This window comes from Martes martes (assembly GCF_963455335.1).
Source record: "Martes martes genome assembly, chromosome: 2".
Classification (NCBI taxonomy): domain Eukaryota; kingdom Metazoa; phylum Chordata; class Mammalia; order Carnivora; family Mustelidae; genus Martes; species Martes martes.
In genome coordinates, this window is record NC_137889.1 from 206,052,320 (window position 1) to 206,065,916 (window position 13,597).

The 13,597-nt window shown below is 47.0% G+C and overlaps 1 protein-coding gene across 4 annotated transcripts in view; it reads left to right on the forward strand.

Annotated features, from left to right (window-relative positions):
* GPAT3 (glycerol-3-phosphate acyltransferase 3) overlaps positions 1–13,597 on the forward strand; it is a 91,177-nt gene that overhangs the window by 19,772 nt on the left and 57,808 nt on the right. For 2 of the 4 annotated variants that reach the window (XM_080797486.1, XM_080797487.1), the window contains exon 2: positions 10,022–10,313. In XM_080797486.1, coding sequence (XP_080653612.1) covers positions 10,173–10,313 — 141 coding nt within the window. In that variant the 5' untranslated portion in view covers positions 10,022–10,172. Of the gene's footprint in view, positions 1–9,028; positions 9,046–9,619; positions 9,874–10,021; positions 10,314–13,597 lie in introns of those variants that run through there. The other 2 variants (XM_080797488.1, XM_080797485.1) reach the window with 2 other exon arrangements.

Sequence of the window (13,597 nt, forward strand, 5' to 3'; positions counted from 1 at the left end):
CCTCACAGAGGACTTATGGATCCTCCACGATTCTGTTTGTGTTTCTTGTGGTTCCGGGAACTCCATTTTGAGAAGCACTGAGATGATTGCCTTCACCTGACTGTTTGTTCATGGATGAGGTTGGGTTAACTAGTTTTCTTTGCATTTATGATGAGGTCCTGCCCAAAACACTGATAGTCATTTTCTAGTGAGAATAATACCTGATGGATTTAAAGTAAGTAAAATAATAAAGTTCTCGTTTGTTAGAATAGCAAAAAGGATGGTGGAAATAACTGAAGCATGGAAGTTGCATTAGAATGTGCTCGGCATCACTGTCTCTTTTAAACTCTGGCTTGATGAGGGCCGTGTTTTTCCTCCCACTTCAGTGGGGAGGCATGAGGAGGAGACAACGAGTAATGGGTGAAGCATTCTAAGTAACAGTGGTGCCTTGTAACGCTCATCATGATGGTTGAAGAGATTTTCTTTTTAACAGAGGCCAGAGTACACTGAAGCTACTAATTAGTCAGCAAGCTGTTTTCTTTTAATTGTTGTTGTCAGCTAGTTGCTCTCTGTTCAAGATGCAGAAGTGAACTTTAGCACTATGTATTATAGGGTGGTGACAGTAATCCATTAATTAAGGGTAACTTATGATTTGAAAACGTTTATAACTTATGAACTTGCAGAATGAAAAACTCCAAGACTAATCCTTGGATAAATTTGACCGCTCTCCTTCACTATTAATCTACTTATTTTTACTCTGAGTAAAAGGAAGGTATGCATCTAAAATATTTAAAATACCAGGGTGCCTGGGTGGCTTAGTGGTTAAGCCTCTGCCTTTGGCTCAGGTCATGATCTCAGGTTCTTGGGCTCGAGTCCCACATCGGGCACATCGGGCTCTCTGCTCCGCAGGGAGCCTGCTTCCTCCTCTCTCTCTGCCTACTTGTGATCTCTGTCTGTCAAATAAATAAATAAGATATTTTAAAAAAATAAAATAAAATATTTAAAATACCAGTTTCCAGCTATTACCACTTGTCCAAATAAATGGTGTAGAGTTGCATTTTGTTTTTCAAAGTTTTTTATCTTCCAAAGTTTTTTTATTTTTCCTGAAATGTGAATATTTTAAGGACAAAAGTCAGAAAATCAATCTCTATGACAAGTTTTCCAATCATGAAGGAATTTCAGTGCATGATTGATTATATCATCAGAGAATGATAAATCATAAAATCATCCCTGGAATCATCAAACCACCAAGACCTATGTACGAGCAACTGTGTGAGTGCATGTGTGTCCTTCCATCAGAGGGTCGAGGACTTTACCCACTCCCAGGTGAGTTCAGAAGGCTAGATAGAGTATTAGCATCTGAACAAAATGTTGCTATTATCCAGGAATTTTGAGTATGAAGTGAACTTTTAACATCTCTTAGGAAGTTTTGCTGGTTATTATAATAATGTAATGATTCTTCCAAAATTGGAAAAAGATTTTGGGAATATCGGTAAATTATGTAAAAGTGGATATTACTGGGGATAAAGTGATGACAGCTGTCTGAGGAAGAAGACCTTCCCTAAGCCAACAGTTTCTTACTGGAAACTGTTGTCAACATTTTTATTATTTCTCCAATTTTATTCTCCTTTGTTGTCATCTCTCTCCCCTTCCCCAGAGATACCGAACTCTGTAGTGGGGTCTTCTGTCTTCTGTTTTAGTATTGTCCTAGGGACACAGGACACTGGGCCACCAGACTCCTCTAATCTTAAATGAAGATCTCTGGTCTTTGACAAAAAAAAAAAAAAAAAAAAAAAAAATTAAAGAGAGGAGAGAAAGGAAGAAAGAAAAGAAAAAGAAACTCATTTCATCATAATATCCAGCTCTTGGGAATACTGAAACCCTAAAGCTTTGGTAGTAGTGGGATAATAAAATTCCCTGTGGAGGAAATTCTAACTGGGCAGGCTGAGATTTAAATTCAAACACCTACTGGGAGAGGCTGGGCAGGTGATGAAAATGAAGAAGTAGACTGAGGTGAAGAAAAATTTTGACAAGGACTTAGGTACAAAGTACAACTCATTTCCCTCATATTTCTGTCCTACTGTAAGAAATACATTGGTGCCCTAATGATGACGAAAGACCGTGAGAGGGATGAAGGTGAAGAGGTTCTGTCCTAGAGGAAGCAAGCTCAGTGTTGCCTGATTATAAGAGAGTCTGGAAATTCTAATTTTAGTGTGAAGATTTTAATATGTAGGCAATCAATTCAAATTTCTTAAAAAATGTTGGATGGGTCTTCATAAAGGTCCATTAGTTTCTGACAGCTGATTTACATAAAATCAGTGAATAAATGCACTGGGGAAAAGGGAGCTCGGGCTTTCTCGTCAGAGGCTTCCCTTGTCCCTGTGGACGTACTCCTGAAAGCTGCATTCTTGCTCTTTGGGGACATTCTGTTCAGTTCAGCAAATGTGCATTGACTATATTACTATATCATAACAGCTTGCTATGGCATGAAAAAGTGTAACTACTAGTTCTGACTCCCACATTTGGAGACTAGGTAGCGTAGGTTCAGCTATTAGGTCCTATGATAGTGGTTCCCAGTCATACTGCAGATTAGAATCTGTGGGGTCACATTCTATTTTTTTAAAGATTTATTTATTTATTTTGAGAGACAGAGAGCATGAGCCACAGGGACAGAGGGAGAGAGAAGCCCAAGCAGACTCCAGGCTGAGCGGGGAGACCCACCTCGATCTCATGACCCCAAGAACCACCTGAGTAGAAACCCAGATTCTGACTCTCAGCCAGGTGTGCCACCCAGGCCCCCTGTGGGGTCACATTCTAGATTCCAGAGTTAGTTTCTTAGCCTATCCATAAAGAGATAGTTGAATGTGTCAAAACCATCCTTGAAGAGTTCCCTAGGAACGTTCCGTCATGGAAATGGATAGACTACCTTTTCCAATGTCAGTTTTCCTTCCAAAATTGGAGCAGATCCATTGCTCCTTGGACTGAGCACAGATGAAGCAAATGCTTGGCTTTTAGGGCTAAGCAGTTTAAAAATATGCACTCTAGTTTTTAAAGCTAGAATCATACCTGGCAAGGAAAATATTCACACTTTGAGAGACCCCCCCCCGCCCTCCCTCCAGGAACTGACACCTTGAGAAGGAAAAGATTTATGTTTCCCATCTCAAAATGTTACCTGTGTGGAATGACCACTATTTCTTTTTTGCTTTTTTTCATTTTTTAGTCATATAATTTAATTCAGATAAGTTGGAATGAGGCATAGGCATGAGGTATTAGCCAACTCTATCATAAATAATGTGCCTTCATGCACTATGATTTTTGTTGGAAAAATACTTCTATTTAGGTCATTGGTTTTCAAAATATAGTCAGGGACTCCTGGAGGTCCCTAAGACCCTTTCAGGGGTACACGAGATCACAACTGTTCTTATAATAATACTTTATTTTTACTATTTTTATAGTTAGACGTTACTTTTCCTTTTTTGCCCTCATTCTCACACATGAGAGATTGATGGTATTTAATTTTTTTTAAAATTTGAGTAGAGTTGACACACAATGTTATATTAGTTTCGGATGTACAGCATAGTTGTACATTATGCTATATTCACCACAAGTATAACTATCATCTGTCAACATACAAGGCTATTGCAATATCGTTGCATATATTCCCATACGGTGCCTTTTATTCCCATACAAACTCATTCAGAATCTAAAGGATGAGTTTTCTGGAGTTGTCTTTTTAATCTGATTGGATTTAAGTGCACCAATGGCTCTGTTTTCAGGATACAAGGAGGGCACTGATAGTCCATAGCATGATACAGTAAGAGATGTGCAAACGTCTTTTGGAGCCATGGGCCAGTATTTCTGAAAAGGAGGCCTCAAGTCTCATCCTCTGAATGACTGAATTATAACATAAAATTTGATGGCATCGATTGGGAAGAAACAGGATCCTGAAGACTGACAAGAGGATATCAGGACCAGTCTTGACAGAGCTAGGGGACATGGAACCCTTAAAGTCTGCTGAGTCATCTTTGCCATCGGAAGCAGCTTTCTACCTCCACCTGAAGAACTTAGCCCTCCTTTGCCAGAAGATCCTGGAATGGGCTCCCCAAGGCACTTGCCTTGAAAGGCACAAATCCAAAGACATACCTCTTCCTTCAACGGTGACAAATACATTTGTGAAAGGGAGCTCCAGCATCCTTAAAAAGCTCTGTGGTTGCTTTTCTCTGTGTCAGAGTTTACAGTGGGAACTGCTACCATTGAACTGGGGTCCTTAAATGTGATGGGACTCTAGGAAGACAGGGGCCAAGTGGCTGCACTGAACGGCCACAGACGAGGTGAGTAGGATGACTGTAATGGACAGCAGAGTCATAGTAGTAATAGTTTGAATCCATGAAACCTCTGGTGTTGACTGGTTGAGCAAAAGAAATAGACAGGTTGTGTACTAAATTCTCACTTGTATCCTGTATAAGTGGAAGACTTCTAGGTTTAGTCAACAGAAGTTTACTTTGAATCACAAAACAGATAGTCTTAGTCCCTCAGTTAATTCCCAAACTTGAGCCAGTTTACAGACTCAGAACCACTTGAAAGAAGGGGAGGCTGGGTCCCTTTGAAGACTGCTGAAAGTGTTATACTGTTAATATATCTCCTGGTCTTCCACCAAAAGACCTGAGGCCATTTATTAAGGTGACTGCACGTTGAGGAAAGAGAAATAATCGACTTTCAGGGAATACTGGAGGCTCTTTTGGAATTGACACTAACTCCTAGAAACCCAAAATGTCATTCTGATTTATCAGTAAAAATAGTTTATGGAGGTCAGGCAAATGATGGAGGTTTACATACACAAAAATAAACTCGAAATGGATAAAAGACCTCAGTGTGAGGCAGGAATCTATCAAAGTCCTAGAGGAGAACATAGGCAGTAACCTCTTCAACATCAGCCACAACAAGTTCTTTGAAGATTCATCTCTAAGGGCAAAGGAAACAAAAGCAAAAATGAATTTTTGAGACTTCATCAAGATCAGAAGTTTCTGTACAGCAAAGGAAACAGTCAACAAAATAAAGAGGCAACCCACAGAATGGGAGAAGATATTTGCAAATGACACTACAAAGGGCTGATATCCAAGATCTGTAAAGAACTCCTTAAACTCATCACACACAAAACAGATAATCACGTCAAAAAATGGGCAGAAGACATGAATAGACGCTTCTCCAAAGAAGACATACCAATGGCTAACAGACACATGAAAAAATGTTCATCATCATTAGCCATCAGGGAGATTCAAATCAAAACCACATTGAGATACCACCTTACACCAGTTAGAATGGCCAAAATCAACAAGACAGTGAACAACGAGTGTTGGAGAGGATGTGGAGAAAGGGGAACCCTCTTACACTCTTGGTGGGAATGCAAGCTGGTGCAGCCACTTTGGAAAACAGTGTGGAGATTCCTTAAGAAATTAAAACTAGAGCTTCCCTATGACCCTGCAATTGCACTACTGGGTATTTACCCCAAAGATACAGATGTAGTGAAAAGAAGCGCCATCTGTACCCCAGTGTTCATAGCAGCAATGGCCACAGTTGCCAAAATGTGGAAAGAACCAAGATGCCCTTCAATGGACGAATGGATAAGGAAGATGTGGTCCATATATACAATGTAGTATTATGCCTCCATCAGAAAGGACGAATCCCCAACTTTTGTGTCAACATGGACGGGACTGGAAGAGATTATGCTGAGTGAAGTAAGTCAAGCAGAGAGAGTCAATTATCATATGGTTTCACTTACTTGTGGAGCATAAGGAATAACACGGAGGACACGGGGAGATGGAGAGGAGAAGTGAGTTGGGGGAAATCGAGGGAGAGACAAACCATGAGAGACTTATGACTCTGAGGAACTAACTGAGGGTTTTGGAGAGGAGGAGGGTGGGGGGGTTGGGGTGAGCCTGGGGGTGGGTATTATGGAGGGCATGTATTACATGGAGCACTGGGTGTGGTGCATAAATAATGAACACAAAGACACACAAAATTAAAAAAAAAATGATGGAGGTTTAGCACAGGTCCATGGGGTGGGTGTTGGAGGGGATGTTGGGAAGGGCATGGGGAAGGGCAACTATGGTGTGATCAAAGACCCAGAGAAGAAGAAACCCAGCAGAAACCAAAAGAAGGTGAGAAAGGTTTTGTTGGAAGGTGATGGGAGTTAAAATTGGAGTGCTTCAAGAACTAGCCCTAGATGTTTGGACTTTACTTAGTCACCATTAGGGTCACACTGCAGGCTTTGAACAACAGTGGGGCATGAAGTAAGATTCTGTGCCGGTGGAGGAGTGGATAATGGTCAGGGAGATACAGATGAATGAAAAGATTCCTGATAATGAGCAGTTTACAGTGGAATGGTAAAGCAAACATGGGAATCAAGGCGGGATATGATGAAGACCCAAGAAAGGTGTGAAATCAGAGAAAAGAGAGGTTTCATACCAAGGCTGGAGACAAGAACTGCAAAACTTGTCTGTTCAATAAAATGCTTCAGCGATCTGCTTCACCCCAGGTTTCTGAGTTCTACCCTACCTCTCAAGTTAGATCAATATTCATCATTTAGCTTCAAGTATGGCATCTTATTTGCTGGAGATATCTAGTCATAAGAGTACTGACATTTGCTCGAAGTTTGTTAACCTTAAGTCCTCTGTTCACATTCCCCCAACTGCTATCAAAGCAGGGGTATGAAGATGATACAAAATCACAAAGTGAGTCCTGGATAACGGCCGCCAGCTCTTGGGAATCTTTTTGCGTTGGCTTCTAGCGATTTACCTGGACCCTGCTAAGTACTTGCATTTTAACAAGAGCCCCAGGGATTTCTATCCACACTGAAGTTGAGAAGATGTGAACAGATCCTAATCCCTTTCCTTCATTCCCTAATACAACTTCATTCGGCCTCAGGTGTTGACAAGGGGTCATACACAGAACTTGACAGTGATTTTTTCAGAGAATCCAATATTTTAGGAGTGGGAAGGATCTTAGAAACTATATAAGCAGAAGGGAACCATGTAATTTCCATTCAAACCAGGATATTTTTGAGAGTGATAGGAAGCATTATTAAAATATGTGCCAGGACAAAAGGTGAAAACCAGGATTGTTCTGAACAACCTCATGATTGAGCATTTTACCCTCAACTGAATTTTTAAAATATAATCTCAAATCCCAGTAACAACCTCTCCAAGTGGGTCTTTTATCTCAGTTTTCAGAGATGATACGTGTAGTGGATTTAGTGGATTGAACTGTAGCCTTCCGAAAGACATGCCCAAGTCCCAGCCTGTGAATGTGACCTTATTTAGAATAAAGGTTGTTGCAGACTGAGTATAATTAAGTGAAGGATCTCGAGATGAGATCGCCCTGGGTGAGGGTGGGTCCTGAGTCTAGGATGACAATGTCTTTATCAGAGAAAAGAAGAGACGGGAAGAGAAGACTTAGCAAGACTGAGACCATGAGTGGAGTGGTGCTGCCACCAGCCAGCGAATGCTGGGAGCCTCCTGAAGGGAGAGGAAGCAAGGAAAGATTGTGTCATCCCCACTCCTCCCCAGTCCTTTGGAAGGAGCTTGGCCCTGCAAGAAAATCAAGTTTTCTTGTTTTAAGTCATTAAGTCTGCGGTCATTGGTAACAAGGTAGCCCTAGGAAGAGAACAGAGTATGTGCAGGGAGTCCAAACTGCAGGAGAGGAAACAGGGTCCTACTTGGGTTTCATTGAAAGCGCCTCAAGGGCTGCAGGAGTGGGGAGAGGTGAGGTGAGTGCTGCGGGGAGCTCAGGGACCACCCACTTTCTCTCCCCTTTCCTCCCTCTCCCTCATCACTTGCAAAGGTGAGTCTGTCTTGGCTCTGCTGTTTTAGGCAAGAAGAAGATGGAGAGCTTTCGCACTTGCACACACTCGCTTTCTGATCTCCGCGGAGAGCTGTGTTGTTAAACGAAGTAGTTTCAAACTCACAATGGCATCTGACCCGAAAATGAGTCCAGTTTACTGATGAGAAAGCGGAAGCACAGAAAGACTAGCAGCCCGAGCTTAGAGCTTTGGTCTGCGGTCAAGCTAAGACCACACATTCCACGGTACTCCCATTCTGCCATTCTGTTGTGGGACAGTACTTCTTCCACAGCAGTGAAAAAACCAAAACCAGCAAACCTAAGCCAGTTCATGGAGTTTGGTCATGAGCAACAGAAATGACTAAGGATTGTGGGCAGCACCTGTGTCCGGCTGGCTAGAAAGAGTCATCCTTAGGCGGAGTTGCGGGCCCTGGGTGTTTGCTGGGCAAACTCTGGCCCAGTCATTCAGCATTCCTCAGTCACCTTCCTTTGAGGAAATATAAGGAGAGTAAGAATTTTGCCTCAAGTATAGATGTTAAATGAGTCGTTATAATCTTTAAGGTTTTATGCTAAATAGGTGTTTGTTTTCAGCAAGAACTGGGACAGTTTTGGCAATTGTGTCTTCCTTCTTTTTGTAACCTGGAAGGGCATACGGAGAAACCAAAACCCCGAAACTTCTTCATTCATAACTTGGTTCCTTGTAAAAAGAATTCTTAACAGATTTTATTTATTTATTTGACAGAGAGACAGACACAGCGAGAGAGGGAGCACAAGCAGGGGGAGAGGGAGAGGGAGAGGCAGGCTCCCCGCTGGGCAGGGAGCCCACAATGTGGGGCTCCATGCCAGGACCCTGGGATCAGGACCCGAGGCCAAGGCAGACGCTTAACGACGGACACCCCCGCCCCCGTAACTTGGTTCCTGGGCCCGAGTGGTAATTGTTTTCTTTCTCTGCGCTCCGCAGCTGGCAGGAGGTGCGGAGGACCAGCCTTTACTTCCTTCGCCTTGGGCTCCTCTCCTCCCTTCTGCGCCGCATTTCCTCCCCGCCCTGGGCAGGGGCAGGTTTCTGTGAAGCGTTTGCCGTCGACACTGGCTGCTTCGGTTCGCTCGCCCTCCCAGTTTTTCCAGCTTGAAATGACACCCGAAGGAGGCCTGTGTGCGTGAGGTTCCGGCCCCTTTCGGTCGCGCTCTGGCAGCTCGGGCAGCCCGATGCTGTGTCTCCGACAGGCTCAGGTCGCGAAAGCCACGGAGGGTTCGGCCTTCCCCGTGTCCTGCGGGCGGGCGAGGCCGCGGGGTCCCGCTCGGCCGGCGTCCCGCGCTTGTGCGCGCCGTGCGGGTGGCCGCAGCGCCCGCGCCGTCCCCGGGGGAGAGGGCAGCCTCGGCCGAAGGGCGCCCGCGCCGGGGAGAGGGCGGCCGCGGGGAGAGCCTCCCCCTCCGCCGACGAGCGGGAGTCGGGGCCGCGCCGCTGCTCGCGGAGGGGGAGGGGGCGCGGGAGACCCGGACGCGGCGCCAACGGCGGCCCCGCCGCGCCCTGTGCTTTCCCTCTCCCCGCAGGAGCCTGTGTTACAGCCGCGACCTCCTCCAGCGTCCCGGATGCGTCATTCCGGGGGTGAAGAAATGCTAACGTGTTGCCCAAAGCTCTGCTCCCCAAAGGACCTTGGCCGGGCGAGCCGGAGGAGGCGGGGCGCGGGGAAGCAGGGGGGCGGCGGGGGGCGGCGGGGGGCGGCGGGGGGCGGGGGCGGCGGCGCGGGCGGTGCGGACCCGCCTGGAGGCTCCGGGTTGGGTGGCGGGGGAGGCGGGGCGAGGCCCCGCGCAGAAGTAGGGCGCCCGGCGCGGGAGCGCAGCCTGCCCCGGCCCAGGGCTCGGCCTGGCGCCCGTTGCGCCCGCGGCGCGTGTGCGGTGGTGCGGGGCGCCCGCGGGGCCGCGCGCTCCGGGAGGGCCTCGGTGACTCAGCCGCTGAGTCGTCGCGAACGCCGCCCAGAGGAAATTAGGCACCGGGTGGGGCCCGCGCGCGGTGTCACTGCGCTCACCCCCGCTCCCGTCGCCCGCCGGCGCGCCCAGGTCTGCGTCCGCTGCGGTGGCTTCGGCGCGAGCCCGGGCCTCCGGCGGGGAGAGAGTTAACGGGCGCGGCCGGGAGGAGCCCGAAGGGGAAGGAAGGAAATTGCCGTCGTGCTCAAAGTTCTCTCCTTCCTTTCCTCTTTCCCTGCAGAGGTGAGTGGCGGGAGGCGGCGGCGCTGACCCTCCGGAGCCCGGCTCCGCGCCTCTGTTCCCGGAGCTGCCGCCGCCTGCCGGGGGACAGGGACACAGCTGTCGCGCTCGGACCGCCTCCGTGGACCCCTTCCGAGAGGGCGCGCCCAGCCATGGAGGGCGCAGAGCTGGCCGGCAAGATCCTTTCCACCTGGCTGACGCTGGTGCTCGGCCTCATCCTCCTGCCTTCGGCCTTCGGGGTGTCTTTGGGCATCTCCGAGATCTACATGAAAATCTTGGTGAAAACTTTAGAGGTGAGTGCCAGGGGGCTGTGGCGCCCCGACACAGCTGAGGGCTTTAGGGAGAGAGACCCCGGGGCGGTGGTGGCCTCCAGCAGAGCTGTTGAGAGCCGAGCTGGTGCGAGGAGACCGTCTCGGAAGGTCAGCGGGCCCGCGGGGTGCGCGTTTGTCCCCCGCAGTCGCGCGGAGACAGCGTCTGGGCTACTCCCGCAGCGTGCAGGGGGTCCGGGCTCAGACCTTGTCCTTCCCCTTGCTGGGTGCATAACCACCTTCCTCCATAAACCACTCTGACCACCATAAACCACTGGTTTATTACTAGTATTGGTTAGAATGACAAGGCAAATGTCTTTTATGCTGCAGATTTGTCTGTCCATCATGTAGTGCGTGGTGTCCCTTCGCTCTGCCCAGGTTTTATAGCCCCGGGTTTCAGAGGTCCTTTCGCGCACTAAGGCTGTCCAGAAGGCATCCTGTTCCAGCTTATGCTCAAGATAAGAAACCGATTGCTGGGCGGTGGAGAGAAATCTGATTATAGTTTAATGGAGTCATGGAAATTTTATCTAACCAAAGCACTTGAAATGTCATTGAAATGTATCTTTTTTGACCTCTGTTCTCCCTGCACTCCTGCTTCCAGATTCTGCACAGAAAGCTGTTGGTGGGTGGGGAGCCAGAGCTGCTCAGCCTTACACAGAGCTTAACTACATGACTGGGGGGGGGGGTCCCTTCTGCTCTTTCATCAGATGCTCCCCACTGCCTTGGAAGGGAGGGAGGGCTTGTGTTACCCCCTTTTTCCAGGGGAGGGAGCAGACTCAGAGAAGTCAGTGGTTTGCTTGAATTAAGTGGAGACAGGAGTCTTACTGAGGAGAGGACCTGTAGTCCAGTGATGAGGACGAGACTCTGGATACAGGTTCGCTCAGATTTGCTTCCAAAGTTAGCTCCGCTTCTCAATTTGTGACCTCAAGGAAGTCACCGACTTCTTGTGCTTTATTTCCTTCATCTGTAGAATGGGAATAACAATATAACATCTATTTCCATAGGGTTGTTCATTTTTAAAAAAAGATTTTATTTATTTATTTAAGAGACAGTAAGAGAGAGAGAGAGAGAGAGAGAGAAAGCATGAGTGGGGGGAGGGGCAGAGGGAGAAGCAGATGCTTGGAGGGAGCCTGAGGCTGGGCCTTGATCCTAGGACCCTGAGATCAGGACCTGAGGCTTAACCCAGGGCCACCCAGGAACCCTGCACAGGGTTGTTTAGTGAGTTAACATGTCAAGCATTCTAGAAGGGTGCCTGTAGGTGTTAGCTGCTAAAACATTGTCTGCGGCTTTTAATTAAAATGAATAATATTATTATTTAGACACTGCCACCCTTTTTTCTCTAACTCCTACAGGACCTTCCAAATCAAGTTCTCATTTTTCTTCCCTTATCTTCGGTCTACCCGCAGGCCTTGGTTTTTTTTCTCCCTCAGTGAGTGGGGTGGCTGCCAGATACACATCTCTAAGCTGCTAATCTCCCACGTGGAGATTACTGGCTAATCTCTCACCTGCTAACCTCCTGCAATGCTCTTCTACCTGCTAATCTCCTGTTTTGCCCCAGATTTTTGTTGCACTTTCTTTCTGTGGCTGCTTTCCTGTGTCATCTCTGAAGTTGGATTTGATTCTTCACCCTCATCTTCAGGTTTTAAAGGTTCTGTTGTTTCTGCTGGGAGATACAGGGCAGCGTTTAACTTTCCTGTTGGCTTCACACTCTGAACTTGGTCCTGCTGCGCTGTGAGTTTCTTAGGCTGCTTCTTTACTGCTAGGTCTTCTTCAGATACTCTCCCCGTAGCAGACGATCCTCTTTGGCTGGTGTTCAGGACTCTTTCTCAGAACTCTGAAATGACTGAGTTGTTCTCCTGTACAGTAGTGTCTTTTGGAATTTATACCCCAAGTGAGATTGGAGTGGAGGGAGATCCCACACCCTGGCTTCCAGCCTCTGACTCCGGTCTGTCTTGCTTTAATAATTCAAGGTACAACTAAAAGAGCTGTCAAGGAGAGAGACCAGCTAGTTGCTGTCTGCCTGGCAAACGACTACTATACTTGGAAGGGATGTAGCCAGTTCAGAACCTGGTCTTCAGTTAGGTCGGGCCTGAAGTTTTCATTTTTTCTTGTCGGTCTAGAGTTGAAGAGACTTAGAGAGGCGCTGCTTGTTACTGGGAGATAGACCACGTAGCTTGGAAACCAGGTAGATGGCAGCCTAAGGAACTATACCCTCTTTGCTTAGCGTAAGTTACTGGGTCAGAGTGATGGTCGGCATATATGCAATTGGAATGGGGACTCATTTTGTAGGCCAACTCTGACTTGTCGCTGACTGGAGCGCCTGTGTTTGGGAGCAGCTGGGCTCCTCAGGAAGGAGCTGTGATCCCAGAGTGATGTCTGCTTTAGACACAGAAGAAGGAAATGGTGACCCTCGGCTTCTCCTCCTCATGCTGGAACAGCTTTAGATGTTTCACAGACGTTTCCGTTGGGTGCTATAGTAGATTGCTTTTCTCGACTATAGGGATAATTCCCTTAAACATTGTGCTGGTTGTTTAGTATTCGGGCGTTTTTAGTTCTAGACAAATACATCGCCTTTTTGTTGATTCTGTGCAGGGCCTGGTCTTTCTGTTACTCATTATTCCTTAGCACTTAGTTTTCAATGGATTTGGTGGTTTCTTTCTCTAAACTGGTGTTTTTCCAGGGGTATATCATGATTTCTAAGCAGTTTATATAGCATTATTGCAACTTCGTATTGGGACAATTGTTTCAGGAATTCAGACCATGAACAGTAAAACTTTGGGGTGGGGATGTGGAGAGGTGCGTTTGGATGGTAGGATGTACACATCGGAATCTCTGGGAGGGGGTGTGTGTGGGTGTGTGTGTGTGTGTGTGTGTGTAATTTTCATGTTTATTTCAAACAGGAACATAGATTTAAGATTAAAAAAAAAAAGCCATTTCCAACCACAGAAGCTGACAGGGCTGAGGGTGGTGAAGGACTGCTATGTGTTGGCCCAAGGCTCGTGATTACAGGAAAGTTGAGGTAGGAAGAGAGTATCCGTAAAGGAACAGTAGAGAAGACAGGGCAGTGAGACGTGAATAATCCAACCAGAGAGCACAGGCGATGGACAGATAATGAATGTTGATGGACTAATTTTTCTCTCCGCTTTTGAGAAATAAGCTGGAAGCATGGACAGATTCCTCGGAACTTCTGGCCCTGTGACCTTGAGTAGGTCACTTAAGATGCCGCATGGGTGTAGAGAGGAATGACTCAGAGCTACCGCGCGCCTGCA